Below are 13,968 nucleotides of genomic sequence, written 5' to 3' on the forward strand. Positions count from 1 at the left end.
CCAGCTGCCTGCGGTCTTGCTTTACAGCAGCTTTCACTGTGGGAGCTCGGAGATGGGGCTTTGGGTGCCCAGGCAACAGGACAGGCAGAAGATCCGTGCCAGTTCTTAAGGACAGCGCCCAGATGGGCAGGGACAGGGTGGGCAGACCCCCATGAGAGCCCTCGGAGCAGGTGTGCTCTTAGCTCCCATTTTGCAGTGACTTCCACTGTGCTCTGTGAAGTTTCATCTAAACAAAATATTTCTTTTGTTAAGGGCTTTCTGCATACCCAGGCCTTCTGGCCGCGTGAGAGTTTGACCTCCCAATCCTCCAGCCGGAGCGTTTGGCTGTCTGCTGGTATTTTTAGTAGAAGTATAAAAAGAACCTCAAAAAGCTTCAGCTGGGGTGAGAGTGGGAACACCGGGTGCCAGCGCGCAGGGAGTTGCGCCACAGAACTAACGCCATGAGAAGCAGAAGCAAAACAAAAGCCACAACCCTGCACGTTACTGGGGGGAAAAGCTCAGCGCGGCTTTAAAAGTGAAAGCTTAAGTCATCCTGATCTATGTAAATAGGGCAGTAGAGGTGATTATTATATGGAACACATTTTTAGGTCCAATTCCCCCACGGATGGAACTCCAGCTACCCACTTCTAGATAAGAATGTAGATTTCAATAATAAAAATAAAGAAATATTTGCTAAATTCACCTCCGTAAAGGACGTTATCAAAAGACATGTGTGATGCCTCTAATGTGTGCCTGGCACTGGGTGTGCTTCAGAACATCATTTTCATTAGATTTTCAAGGATTTTGCACCTAAAGTCCTTTACAGATAAAAGTATTTAAATAAAATCGACTAAAATCTGTTGCAAGGCTCTTTCCCTCACTTTGGTTGTATATGCTGTGGTACGCATTCATTGCTCCCATACCAAAATTGTTACTTCTGTTTTGGAGGAATTAACAAAGACAACCCAGGCTTAATAAATCAACACCGAAGTTCAGAAGTTCAGAGCAATTTGTCTTGGGAACAAAGTCTTCCCTAGAGCTAAGAGGCATTCAAAGGAATTCTTGGTGTTAATGGGATTATTAAAGATATACCTGAGACCAGATAAATATTTGATGATTTTGCAAAGCACTAGGGTTTCTTTGCCCTTTTTTTTTTTCTCTTCTGCTGACACATCTCCCCCCGGGGTCTGGACCTTGTAGCTTCATTAAACTTTGCAAATGAAGGCAGGCTGGGGTTTCCCAAGAGTGTGCTTGTGTGGGAGAGCTTGGCCGGAAATTACAGATCGGGGTTTACAAGAGGGGTGTGTGTGCGCGGGTGCGAGTGTGTGCGTGCATGCAAGCATGTGTGTGTGTGTGTGTGTGTGTGTGTGTGTGTGCGCGCGCGCGCAGAGAGGGGGTGGCTGGAGGAGGGAGGGAGGAGATGCGGGTTACAAAGCTGCCATCTAGAGGCCGCCTCCCTGCAGTGTATATAACGCAAATCTGCAGCCCGAGAGCTCACACTTCCTGCAAAGTGCTCAACCCTAAGGCAGTGAGCGCAGGAGCTGGGAAGGCGAGCCCTGAGCCCTAAGCCGGAGCGGAGTCCAGCCGGGAGGTAAGGAAACTGTGCTGGGTCAGCAGCCTTGCTTAGAAAGGAAGGGAGGATGGCGGGCAGGGGCTCTGCTCTTAAGCTAATGGTCTTTTTCAGAGCTCTTCTTTCTTATAAGCTGTGATGGGTGTTGGAGAGTCTGCAGGTCTGGTTTCTGAAAGCACAGGCTGCGTGTTGCAGGGCTGCATTGCAGAGTGTGGTTGTTAACTGGGGGCTTCACCTTGGCTGCAGAAAGTAAAAAAGGGCAGTTTTCTGAAGTGGAAGGCACTCTGTGTGTGTGTGTGTGTGTTCGTTGGATTGAGGAATCTGGGGTTTATTTGCAAGCACAGAACTTCACAAGAAGGCAGACTGTCCATTCAGCTTGCTCAAGGTTGGCATTGGGATCAGCTTGGCACCACTGCCTACCTGTTTTGCTTCTGGTATATCCACTGGGAAATAGAATTGGCAGTGAATGTGTAATTCCAGAAAGATGTACCATTTATGAAGAGGCATCCTTGAGCAAAGAAGAAAACTGGGCTGAGAATCTCTTTGGGTCCAGAGTGGTTTGAATTCACTGCTTTGGAGGATTACCAGGGCCTGTAAGTCCGGAAGCTATAAGGGTGAATGTTAAATACAGCTCGGTGGTCTTGTCTCTTGACTGCGTCCCTCCTGATCTAATTTGAGTATCTATTGTTCGCTCAGAAGGTGTTAAATCCAACTTCAGCTGGAAAAAAAAAGACACACAAGTGTAGGATTTTGCAATTTAATTATACCCCTAAAGTAAAACATGAATTTTGTTAGCCTGCATAAAGGTTTGAGGGGTGACGGAAAGTAAAAACTTTGCAGTGAGGTCAGGGTTGGGTGGTTAGCCAAGACTTGTAAGTTCCAGGGAGAATGAGAAGTTGTAAAAGTCAGACTGGCTGTCTCCTTTTTTCTTTCTTTTTCTTTCTTTCTTTTCTTTTCTTTTCTTTCTTTCTTTCTTTCTTTCTTTCTTTCTTTCTTTCTTTCTTTCTTTCTTTCTTTCTTTCTTTTCTTTCTTTCTTTTCTTCCTTCCTTCCTTCCTTCCTTTCTTCCTCTCTCTCTCTCTTCCTTCCTTCAGTCTGTCCTTCCTTCTTTCTTCTTTCCTTCCTTCTTTTCTCTCAATTCACTTGCTCACACCAGGATAATTACGTTTTCCAGATGTAGGAGAGGCCTCCCTGAAATGGTTTACAGCCCTTTGAAGGTATTTGATGCCCTGACATCCCCTGAAACGTCATTCTGCAAAATCTCAATGTGGTAACTTTTTCTTTTCTTTTTAAATGCGCCGATGCTGCCTTTGTGTCCCTTTATTTATTCCAGGAAAATGCAGAGATCAAATAGGCTTGCCTAGAAAGGAAAGTGGAGGCTGCTGGTGTCTGTGCTTAACTTCCCATAGATTTTAAATGGATAAACTGCTTGCCCTTCTTTCATCAGCCCTTGAGTTTCCCCAGATGCAGAACCTTCTTCTGAAGCAGAGTTGCACATGGGAGCTCTAGCTTGGAAACAATTTGCTCTTTTTTCCCCAGTCTCTGCAATAAACACTCCAGTGTGCACACAACTGCAGAGCCTGATGCCACAGCCTCCTGGAAACCGGGGTGGGGGAGGAGGGCTGCACGGGATTAGAGTGGAAAAGCAAAAGAAAATTGAGAAATGCCTGTATTTTGCCGCCCATCTGAGTTTTTTAAAGGGGTGCGCATTGCAATCGTAGTTTTACAAAAAGTTCCAGAGAGTACAGTCCAGGCAGCATGACGATGCTTAACTGAGTCAGGACTTCGGAGGTGAGGTTATCCCATATTAGCAGCAAGTCTTGAGAGACTGGAGAAGGTATTATGTTTTCTAATCAGGTCCAGAACAGGCAAAGTATAGGCTTTCTGGATGGAAAAAAAAAACAAAAACCCAAGCAAAAAAACCTACTTAATCAGGAACAGTGGCTTTTTGTGTGATCACTCCAGGCAGAGAGGCTCCCGTTTTCCAGGAGACACAAGGGAAGTTGGTCACTCAAACCTGAGACTGAGAGAGAGTCATTCTGTGAGCCCCAAGAGTAACTCAGGACTTGAGATGGTCCTCAGTGATTTTGCAGAACACGAATGGAATTGGGGGCTAGAAAGTACCTGTACTTTTCGTTCAGGCAACCAAGGAGCTTGGTTTCACTCAGGAGCAAAAGCAGTATTAGAAGGGCTTCCAATCGAACTTCACGTGTGTAGGTGGACATCTGTGTGTCATGTCAAGTGTTTTTAAAGTCCAGGAAATTGTAGCTCTGGGACACATATGTCTTATTAAAGTAAAAGCAAGCAAGCAGAAAAAAAAGAAAGAAAGGAAAAAAGGGGGAGTCCTCTGATTTTGAATCCTTAATGGTTTTCTGCAGGGAATCGTTGATACTTTGGTTACATAAGAATCTACTAGCTTAGAATTGGAAACAAACAAACGTTGCTTGGTTCTTCAAGTGATGAGAGAATTACATATTCTTATAGTGAAAATTTTGCTGAGCCCCAAGTAGGTTTGGAAGCTGACCCCTTCTTTTTTTGTTCCAAGCATTTAAAGGTGGAGGGGCTGAGACCACCTCAGGTGGCCTTGGACCGCTCTAGGTCAAGGGACAGATAAAGGTGCAGGGGGCCGCATGGGGACCGCATGGTGAGGGCCCTGCCAGCCAGGTGGCTAGCATCTTCCAGTTCTCTTATTGTAACAGAAATCTTGGTCGGGTCTTTGCTTAATTTTGTCTAAGATTGCGTCCTGTTCTCCTGGGAACCCCGTTGTGTGTAGCCGGAGGTGAGTGGCTGTCCTGGGCTGGCTGACCTCCCACTACCTCATCCTGATACTAAGCTGGGTGGGAATCAGGGCTCTGGTTACACCCATCAGACGGCAGCCTTTGTGCCGTGGGAATCTCTGGATCTGCCCTTCTGGGTCCGGCACTGCTTCCCTGTTGGGCTGCTAAGCACAATAGAGCAGATCAGGTTTCTGGATGTGGGGTTCGTTTTATCTCCCCCAATACTTACAGTGGACAAGGCTGCCCTGTGTGTCCGTGTAGTGTGTCTGAGGACTCTGGAAATAGGCGGCCCATATCTGAATTAGGGTTTGGATTTCTCTCTCTCTCTCTCTCTCTCTATTATTTTTTTAAGTGTTCGAGTGATTCAGAGCAATTCTTGACTTGTGTAAAGTAAGCAGTCAGGACAGCATTGTTCTGTCTGCGCGACACGGGGTGGCGGACACGCCGCCCCCATTCTGCTCTCAGCCCCAGCAGGTGGCCTCCCAGGCTTGGGCTGAAGCTTTCCTGGACTTTCCCGTAGATCTAATGCAGGACTGGTAAGAAGTGAAACAAACGCCAGTGACGTGCGGTTTCCTAATGACCTTTACAGATGATGCGGGCCCTCTTTACGCAGACTGCACTGGGCTGAGTAGTAGAAGGGGCAGGGCTTTCACAGGAGACCAGAGGCTGAGTGCCACTGGAGAGTCCCTGGGGAGTGGGGAGAGTGACGAGAGCTGGTACGAGCCACACCCCTGAGATGGTTGGTCCTGCTGCCTGTCTGACCTCAGGTTCCAGGTGCCCAGCAGCGAGATTAGCCGAGCTGGGTCATCCTGTTGGGACAACACTGAGTTGCTCCGTGAAATTCCACCCTGGGAGGACACAGTCCCAATTGCAGAAGACCCGTCAACAAGGCCACCTGCAGGCAGAGGTCCTGGAGGGCCCAGAGGGCCCCTTGGCGTCCGAGCTGGTGCCCTGGGTGGCCTGGCCTGTGTTCGCCTCTCTGCACGGCATCCTGGCGTTTGCCTCCAGTCTGACCTGCACCCAGCCTCCAGTGCAAGCCTTCTCCGTGGTTTGTGTCACCTCTTTCCTCCTTTTCTGCCCCCAAGCCAGTCCCTTGCTCAAGGCCTTGGTGGCTCCTGCGTGGACAGGCCCCGCCTGACTGTTTCAGCCAGATTCGGTGACCCTCCTCATGGCATATCACTGAGCATCCCACCACCCCCTCTCTCCTTGGGGGTCCCCATCAGCCACTGGGGTGGAAATCCCTCACCACTGTGCTCAAGGGCTGTCCAGCACTGCCCTCCTGCCTTCCTGAACCTCTCGGTTACTTGGCGAGTTCCTGGGGGCAGACGGGTGTGATGGTGCCAGTTTGTTATGCCCCAGAGCAGTGCCCCTCACAGAAGGGGCTCCACAAACATCTGGGGACATAGAAACCAGTGATGTTTATCTTAGCTCTGTGAGGATTTCAGAAAAGTCCCTTCCGGGCCTCCATTTCCATTGATAACCTCAGATTTCTGGTCTTGGGGGAGCTCGATTCACGGTCGATTCATTGACTATGAATTCATTGAACACCTACTTTGTCCAGGTGCCATTGCTGGCTGCTCTGTACACAGAGAGTAAGACGTCGTGGGGTGGGAGCTTGAGGATGAGGGGAGACACACCAATAGCCCAGTGACGCAGACTGGAGATGCGCGGCCGGGCTGGGAGGAGGCGGGAGAAACAGAGGGGATATTTGGGATGGAATTTATTTGGGGAGCGAGGGGCTCAGGGGTTGGTCGGGAAGGGTCTTCCGGGATTGTGATCGGAAATTGCAATCATACTGAAGGCAGTTTTGGGGAACACCGGCCAGACGCCTGAACACGTGGCAGTCTGTGTCCTGGAGGGGAGTGACTTTTGGCCAGTGAAAGGACATATTCCTTGCAGGCCAAACTGCCACCCCATGGGGACCCTGAACTTGGAGATTCTCATTCTGGCTTTGCCCCCAGCTGGCCTGGTGAGCGCAGGGCAGCCATTTGGAAGCAGCTGAATGTGTCAGGCTGCTTGAAGTGGTTGCCAAGGATACTCGATTGATGAATAATAAGCCTGAGAAATGAGTGGTGCATCTCCCTTCCACCATTTGGGGATGCGAGTGGCAGATGAGTTCCTTTACAGACCCCAGGCCGGTGCGGGAGGCGGGATGGACAGATGCTGGCCCTCCATCCTCAGGCTGTAGGAAAATCCACTTCCTGTCCTGGCAGAAGTGCGATGCTTTCCAGAAGCAGGTGTTGGGCATGGAATCTATGGGAAGTGATCCCTGGAGGGGGGTTCGGTGAGATAAAGCAGTACGTGTTGGGGAAAAGGGAATGAAAAGTGATGATTACTCCTTTGTTTTCAGTGGGATCTCCCTGGTCTAGAAAAAAATGGGCCGTGAACCTTTATTGTTCTGGGAAACATTCCTCCCTCTATTCACATTTACTGAATTCTTGATAGCAAGTTTCAAATCATACGGAAGCGTATAGAGTAGAAACTACAGTTCCCCCTTTGTCCCCTCATCCCACACTCCCAGCCCAAAGTTATACTTACTACAGATCTTTTTCCCATTCCTTTACGCCCATATATTTATCTATAAAAATACACATAATTTTGGTTTTTTTTTTAACATACATGAGATTATGGTATATGTTTAAGTGTAACTTTCCACATTCGTAAAAGTAGGTTTCCTATTTCTTTGTACAGCTGCATTATATTCCAGACAGTGGTTTGCTGTCCTCCATGGGTAGACATTTATGTTGTCCCTAGTTTTTTGCTGGTTTATAAATAGTGCTTCAGTAAACATTTTTGCATGTACATTTGGGGACCTGGGAATATATATTTTGAGAGGAGAACGTGTGAACTTGTAAAATTAAACAATGGTAAGAATCTTTTATTCCAAGCCCCGTGTTTTTCCTTCCGTCAGGAATCTTTATGCAGATGTTATGACCTGTGTCAGAAGTGGTCTCTCATTCTCCTGTCCACCCCGGTGGGGGGCCTGGCCCACAGGGAGGCAGGCAGTGGGCAGGTGGGACTAACACCCAGAAGTCCCTCCTCAGCTCTGGCCCAAGCTGACAGGAACAGAACTGCTGGTTTATTCCAGCAGAGGGGGTCAGGTCCCAGTGGATGAGGGCATCTGCTCCAGGCCCTGGGGTCCGCAGCCCAGCCACACGGCTGGGAGGTGTCACTGTGTATACGAGGAGTGTCGGGCCCGCAGGTCCTTCCTGGTTGGCACAGGCAGTGGGGCCTCCACAGTGGATGGGGTGATCCCCACTCCCGCTTTTCCTGGAGATGAGACTGGTGCAGGATCTCAGGGGGTTTGAGTGGCCCCAGGGGCTCGGTGGAAAGCCTCCCTCACCCCCTCCTCCCTCAGGTTTGGCCAGGTCTTGGGGAACCAGGGGCCTGGGTCGATATTTCGTAGTTGCTGTGTCATGTGTTTGTTTGGGTCAGGAGCTCTGAGAGCATCACTTGTTAAAACCTAAGCCAGTGACTTAGGAAGATTCTTGTCTTCAGTGGGGCAGTGAGGGGTGCACACCGTTAGCCCCAGACCTCTGGGACACACGCTCAGACAGCCACGGACCACGTGTGACGTAACATGGCAGATTGTCTTTATATCATAATATTCTCTTTTCTGGAAACAGCCCTTGTTTGTTTCCAGAGCAGAATGCATGTAAAATAACAAATGACCGAAGCTACGCTATCGTCTGGCGTTCTTTCTTTTTTTCCCCCTTCAGCTTCCCGTTTAAATCGGGGAAGGACTGGATTACTGCACTGCTTGTTTAACCTCCTCTGTTGGTGCTTCTCTTCCTTCTCTGGACCACTGGAGCCTCGGCCGTGGGGTCGGGGTGGGTGGGTTCCCCAGCAGGAGGCTGGTGGTCAAGGCATGGGCCTCTGGCCTCATCTCCTGGGCTGATGGGTGATCAGTGATAGGTGATCGGTGATTGATGATTGATCAGTGGGGCCAATTGGCTTTCTTTTTTTTTTTTTGCGGTACGCGGGCCTCTCACTGCTGTGGCCTCTCCCGTTGCGGAGCACAGGCTCCGGACGCGCAGGCTCAGTGGCCATGGCTCACGGGCCCAGCCGCTCCGCGGCACGTGGGATCTTCCCAGACCAGGGCACGAACCCGCGTCCCCTGCATTGGCAGGCAGACTCTCAACGACTGCGCCACCGGGAAAGTCCGGCCAATTGGCTTTCAAGCTCCAGCGAGGAGCCCCCCAGCCTCTGCTCTCCCCTCAGCCCTTTCTGGAAGATTCCCTCATGCTGTCCAGGAGCGAGGGGAAAGGATGGCTGCAGGGAGTGACGTGCCCGGTTCACGAGTAACATTTTGGGCTCAGAGGACCAGTAGTCACTAAATCAGGTTCTCATCACCCAGAGGGCAGAAACCAAAGGACCGATTCAGGGTCCCTGAGCCCTTTCCCACCGCGGCTCCGGCTCAGGGAACACCGAGGGCTGGCCCAGCCCCAGTGGTGTGAGTGCGGAAGGTCTGTTGTGTGGGAGAAGTGGGGCTCTAGAGGGACACAGACGCCTGGCATTTCCCCGAGGTCCCCTGCGTGCGTGCGTCCCTCTGTCCACACTGAGCAGTGCCCCGCCACCTGGACCCTGCAGGGCACAAGAGTGTCCCAGCGAGCGGAATGACTCCTTGGGTTGAAGACAGAGGTGAGGACACGGCAGCCGAGTCAGGCCAGCACAGGCTGGGGGTCCTTCCTTTTCCTCCAGCCCCTGTGAATCACCCACATTCCAGGGTTTCTGGCTGTGTCCGCCGAGGCCTGCTAGGGCTGTGCCAGTGCGGGCAGACGAAGGAGCCCCAGCCAGGGGCCAGCCCACCGTTGTGGGGCTGTGGCGGGGCTGTGGCTCGTCCTCTAGCTGAGCTTCTCTGCTCTGCAGGGGCTCGGGGCAGATGAGGTCACGGGGTGCAAGCTCTTTATAAAACTAAGCCATGCTGCAAATGTGTTTCGTTTTAAGGAAACGGGGGAGAAACGTCAGCACGCTAGAGCCAGGCAGGAGAGGAAAGCGCAAATCCCCTGTTGCCCTCATCTGGGGTCAGGGGTGCCGCGGGCACAGTCAGCTCCAGGCAGGTGCGCAGCCCGGGCAGCGGGAGGGGGCAGTAGTACCTTGAAGGCTTGGTCTGGGGTGGCTGCCCACGCTGAGGCCCATCCGGTGGGTCGGGGGCCTGGCTTCTCAGAGGCGTCCTCTGTGTGTCCGTGTCCTCTTGGGGTCCTGGAGCTGCATCTTAGCACAGGGCATTCCAGAGTCTCTTAACGTGAGCAGTTTATTTGTCCTAACTTGACCCGGCTGACTCTGTGTGGGCACGCTACGGGTCAGGTCTTGTGACAAGCTGGTGGTCCCAGGGCCCGAGGGTCCTCCTGGTGGGGTGACTGAGGACCACCAGGCTTCCCGGTTGCAGGGCCCGCGGTTCCAGCCACCTCCTGGGAGGTCCAGCCATCTCCGTCAGCGGCGGGGGACACTGAGGTGTGGTCAGGTCACCTGGAGGGGAACCAGAGGCCGCTTACAACCCACGGAGGAGAAGGGACAGGAGCCTGAGGGCTGTCTCCCTAAATGGGATTCAAGAGCAGGTCTCTGCCGCGAGTTTGGAGGCAGCCCTGGGAGGCAGCAGACGGTCTCACTTCTTGGGATTCTGTTCATGAAGCCTGGAGGTGAGAGCATCAAACCGCACTCTCTGCGTGGCTCCTGCGTCTCCCTCCAGGGCAGGACATTTCCCAGCAGCTGGGAGGAGTCAGTTTTTTTTTTTTTTTTAAATATTGATTGATTGATTGATTGATTGCTGTGTTGGGTCTTCATTTCTGTGCGAGGGCTTTCTCTAGTTGCGGCAAGTGGGGGCCACTCTTCATCGCGGTGCGCGGGCCTCTCACTATCGCGGCCTCTCTTGTTGCGGAGCACAGGCTCCAGACGCGCAGGCTCAGTAATTGTGGCTCACGGGCCCAGTTGCTCTGCAGCATGTGGGATCTTCCCAGACGAGGGCTTGAACCCGTGTCCCTTGCACTGGCAGGCAGGCTCTCAACCACTGCGCCACCAGGGAAGCCCAAGAGTCAGTTTTGAACGTGGAGCAAAAGCTAAGTGAGCCTGTGCTTTCTAATAGGTAAAGAGAGGGGGAGGGGCGGGCACGAAGTTTTGAGTGTCTGCTTGTGTTAGGCTCTGTCTCAGGCCCGTGAATTCTTAAGCAGCTCCGTGAGATGTGTGCTGGTGTCCTGAGAAAGCAGCGGCACACGACAGGTTAGCTAGTCTCAAATTAAACACTAATGAGTGAGGAACCTGAAGCCCAATCCGGGAAGGTCTGATCGCCAGATGGGTGCTTTCCCGGCTGGGCCTCTGCAGACCCTTAGCCCGGTCACCTGGGCACTGACCCAGGGACCATAGTCCTCATCCTCTGGGAGCTCTTACATGTGGCCTGGAGTCCACTTTATTTTTTTAAAAAATTAATTAATTTATTTTTGGCTGTGTTGGGTCTTCGTTGCTGCGCGCGGGCTTTCTCTCGTTGTGGCGAGCGGGGTCTACTCTTCGTTGCCGTGCACGGGCTTCTCACTGCGGTGGCTTCTCTTGTTGCGGAGCACAAGCTCTAGGCTCGAGGACTTCAGTAGTTGCAGCACGTGATCTCAGTAGCTGTGGCTCGTGGGCTCTAGAGTGCAGGCTCAGTAGTTGTAGCGCATGGGCTTAGTTGCTCTGTGGCATGTGGAATCTTCCCGGACCAGGGTCTCGAACCCATGTCCCCTGCATTGGCAGGTGGATTCTTAACCCACTGTGCCACCAGGGAAGTCCTGGAGTCCACTTTAAATGAACTTGGCAAATAAGCTTGGCCCGTGGTCAGTCATTACCTGCGACAGGTGAAAAGGAAGCACAAACTCCTTACTCTAGGTGATAACTCCGATCAGGGCACCCTCAGGTTGAATAGTTTCATTTTACATCTTCCTTCCCGTCGTCATGCAGTGAGGCTGCCATCCCACGGCAGGTGGTGGAGGGATTTCAGGGCCCTTGGGTGGACCAGTCAGCAGAAGACAGCCCTGGGCAGCTCTCGAAGCTGGTGTTTGTGGGGGAATCATTTCCAGGCATAGTGGAGCCTCGGGCCTGGGTTCTCCCTGGGTGTTAAAATGGTGACAGTTGAGAGTGTTGACCTCATGCCGGGTCAGCAGGGAAGACGAGAAAAGTCAGCCCCTCCAGAGATGCAGCAGGTGGTGGTTTCTGTGCTTTGGGTCTTGACACCAGTTACTCTTGAAGCAGTTGGACAAATAGAAGATGGAAAACTAGGCAATGGCCCACACTTTGAGACAGCTGGTTGGTTGCGCTGAGTTGTGAACCACATGGCAAAGTCAGAGGCTGCAGGTTTGGGGAGCAGGGAAGCTGCAGGGCGTGCCACACGCTGCCCGCATCTCCAGGGGCCTCCTGACTGCAAACCGCAGTGGACCTGAGACAGGCGAGCAGGACACTTGTAATACACCAGTGCCAGGAACAGATCCACCCCGCCGCTCTTGGGGTCATAGGCGAGATGGCTCTGCCCTCCCCAGCAGAGAATGAGCGGGCCCTCAGCACTACTGGGCCTGCGGCTCAGGGCCTGATGTCCCTCTGGCCTCCGGACTGTGTCGGTTTCACACCCTGGGCACAGCCAGGCTGACGATGTCTTGAGAACACAACCCTGCAAAGACAGAGAAAGCAAACATTGTTTCTCTCTTTGAGAGAGATGGATTTAGATCCACAGGGATGTGTTTTCTTTTGCAGATTCTGTTATGTTTGGTTTCTTTTCTCCTTTCTTTGCAAAGATACTAGGGAGCTACGGGGAAACCGCTGAGCACACAGGGGCACTGGGAAAGCGTTTTACAGATCTGGAGTGTTTGCTAATGGAGCCATTCTGGCCTTCCATCCTTTCGTTTGCCTTTGCACATAGGCCGTTTGATCGCTGCCCGTGACACCATGGATCTGCACGTCTTCGACTACTCGGAACCGGGGAACTTCTCCGACATCAGCTGGCCGTGCAACAGCAGTGACTGCATCGTCGTGGACACTGTGCAGTGCGCCAACATGCCCAACAAGAACGTCCTGCTGTACACGCTCTCCTTCATCTACATCTTCATCTTCGTGATTGGCATGATTGCCAACTCCGTGGTGGTCTGGGTGAACATCCAGGCCAAGACCACGGGCTACGACACGCACTGCTACATCTTGAACCTGGCCATCGCTGACCTGTGGGTGGTGGTCACCATCCCGGTCTGGGTGGTCAGCCTCGTGCAGCATAACCAGTGGCCCATGGGCGAGCTCACGTGCAAGGTCACTCACCTCATCTTCTCCATCAACCTCTTTGGCAGCATCTTCTTCCTTACGTGCATGAGCGTGGACCGCTACCTCTCTGTCGCCTACTTCACCAACATCTCCAGCCGCAAGAAGAAGATGGCGCGTCGCGCCGTGTGTGTCCTGGCGTGGCTCCTGGCCTTCTGCGTATCCCTGCCCGACACCTACTACCTGAAGACTGTCACGTCCGCTTCGAACAATGAGACCTACTGCCGGTCGTTTTACCCCGAGCACAGCGTCAAGGAGTGGCTGATCAGCATGGAGCTGATCTCCGTGGTCCTGGGCTTTGCCCTCCCTTTCTCCATCATTGCCGTCTTCTACTTCCTGCTCGCCCGAGCCATCTCCTCCTCCAGCGACCAGGAAAAGCACAGCAGCCGGAAGATCATCTTCTCCTACGTGGTGGTCTTCCTCGTGTGCTGGCTCCCCTACCACGTCGTGGTACTGCTGGACATCTTCTCCATCCTCCACTACATCCCCTTCACCTGCCAGCTGGAGAACTTCCTCTTCACGGCTCTGCACGTCACGCAGTGCCTGTCCCTGGTGCATTGCTGCGTCAACCCCGTGCTCTACAGCTTCATTAACCGCAACTACAGGTACGAGCTGATGAAAGCCTTCATCTTCAAGTACTCGGCCAAAACGGGTCTCACCAAGCTCATCGATGCCTCCCGAGTGTCGGAGACCGAGTACTCGGCTTTGGAGCAAAACACCAAGTGAGGCGCTCTGCACGGCCTCCGGGATGGTGTGCTTGCTTCCAGCAGGGCGCCGGGCTGCGTCATTTTCCACAGTAAAGCAAAGTGGCTTCAGGCTTGATGCCGCGGTTGCGTGAAAAGGGGGACGTGTGTCCCTGTGGCTCCTTTCTCTCTCTCGCTCTCTCGTGCCAATGCGGCTGTCTGGCGCGTGGCCGTGTGTCCCGACGGAGTGGCACCCACCGTGCGGGGCTGTGCTGAGCAGTCCCCGCTGCTTGTCACACCAGCTGCGGGACAGCCTTGCCTGCACTTCTGTAAAATAGGACTTTTCTGTGCTCCCCGAAGGTTTTATATGGTGGTTTGTATTTAAATCTTAAGACTTTATTTTTCTCACCCTTGATGTACCTTCTAAATGTATTTGAAAGTTTAAATATATTTTAAATATTGTATGGGAGGTATAATGCTGACATATATTCAGTGTTGTAGTTTCGACATTAGTTTGACTTCCGTTTTGACTAAGGATGACATTAATTGTTAGCTGTTTTGAAAGTATATATATATATATATACACACACACACACACGCATACATATAAATATATATATAAATACATGCCGGTTTTGGCTGAAATGTTTTATTTACGATAGTTTTCTATCTGTGTGGTATTTTGACCCGGT

The 13,968-nt window shown here is 52.1% G+C and overlaps 1 protein-coding gene across 1 annotated transcript; it reads left to right on the plus strand.

Moving 5' to 3' along the window:
- The first annotated feature begins 1,512 nt into the window (after positions 1-1,512).
- On the plus strand, positions 1,513-13,332 carry ACKR3 (atypical chemokine receptor 3). Its single transcript, XM_082840993.1, has 2 exons — positions 1,513-1,570; positions 12,205-13,332. The coding sequence occupies exon 2, from the start codon at positions 12,231-12,233 to the stop codon at positions 13,317-13,319; it is 1,089 nt and encodes a 362-aa protein (XP_082697119.1). The 5' UTR covers positions 1,513-1,570; positions 12,205-12,230; the 3' UTR covers positions 13,320-13,332.
- The last annotated feature ends 636 nt before the right edge of the window (positions 13,333-13,968 follow it).

The sequence above is a fragment of the Leucopleurus acutus genome (assembly GCF_964270905.1).
Source record: "Leucopleurus acutus genome assembly, chromosome: 6".
Classification (NCBI taxonomy): Eukaryota; Metazoa; Chordata; class Mammalia; order Artiodactyla; family Delphinidae; genus Leucopleurus; species Leucopleurus acutus.

What these genes read in the sequence shown, in the direction of transcription:
- ACKR3 (XM_082840993.1), top strand. Translation starts at nt 12,231, where the DNA reads ATGGATCTGCACGTCTTCGACTACTCGGAACCGGGGAACTTCTCCGAC.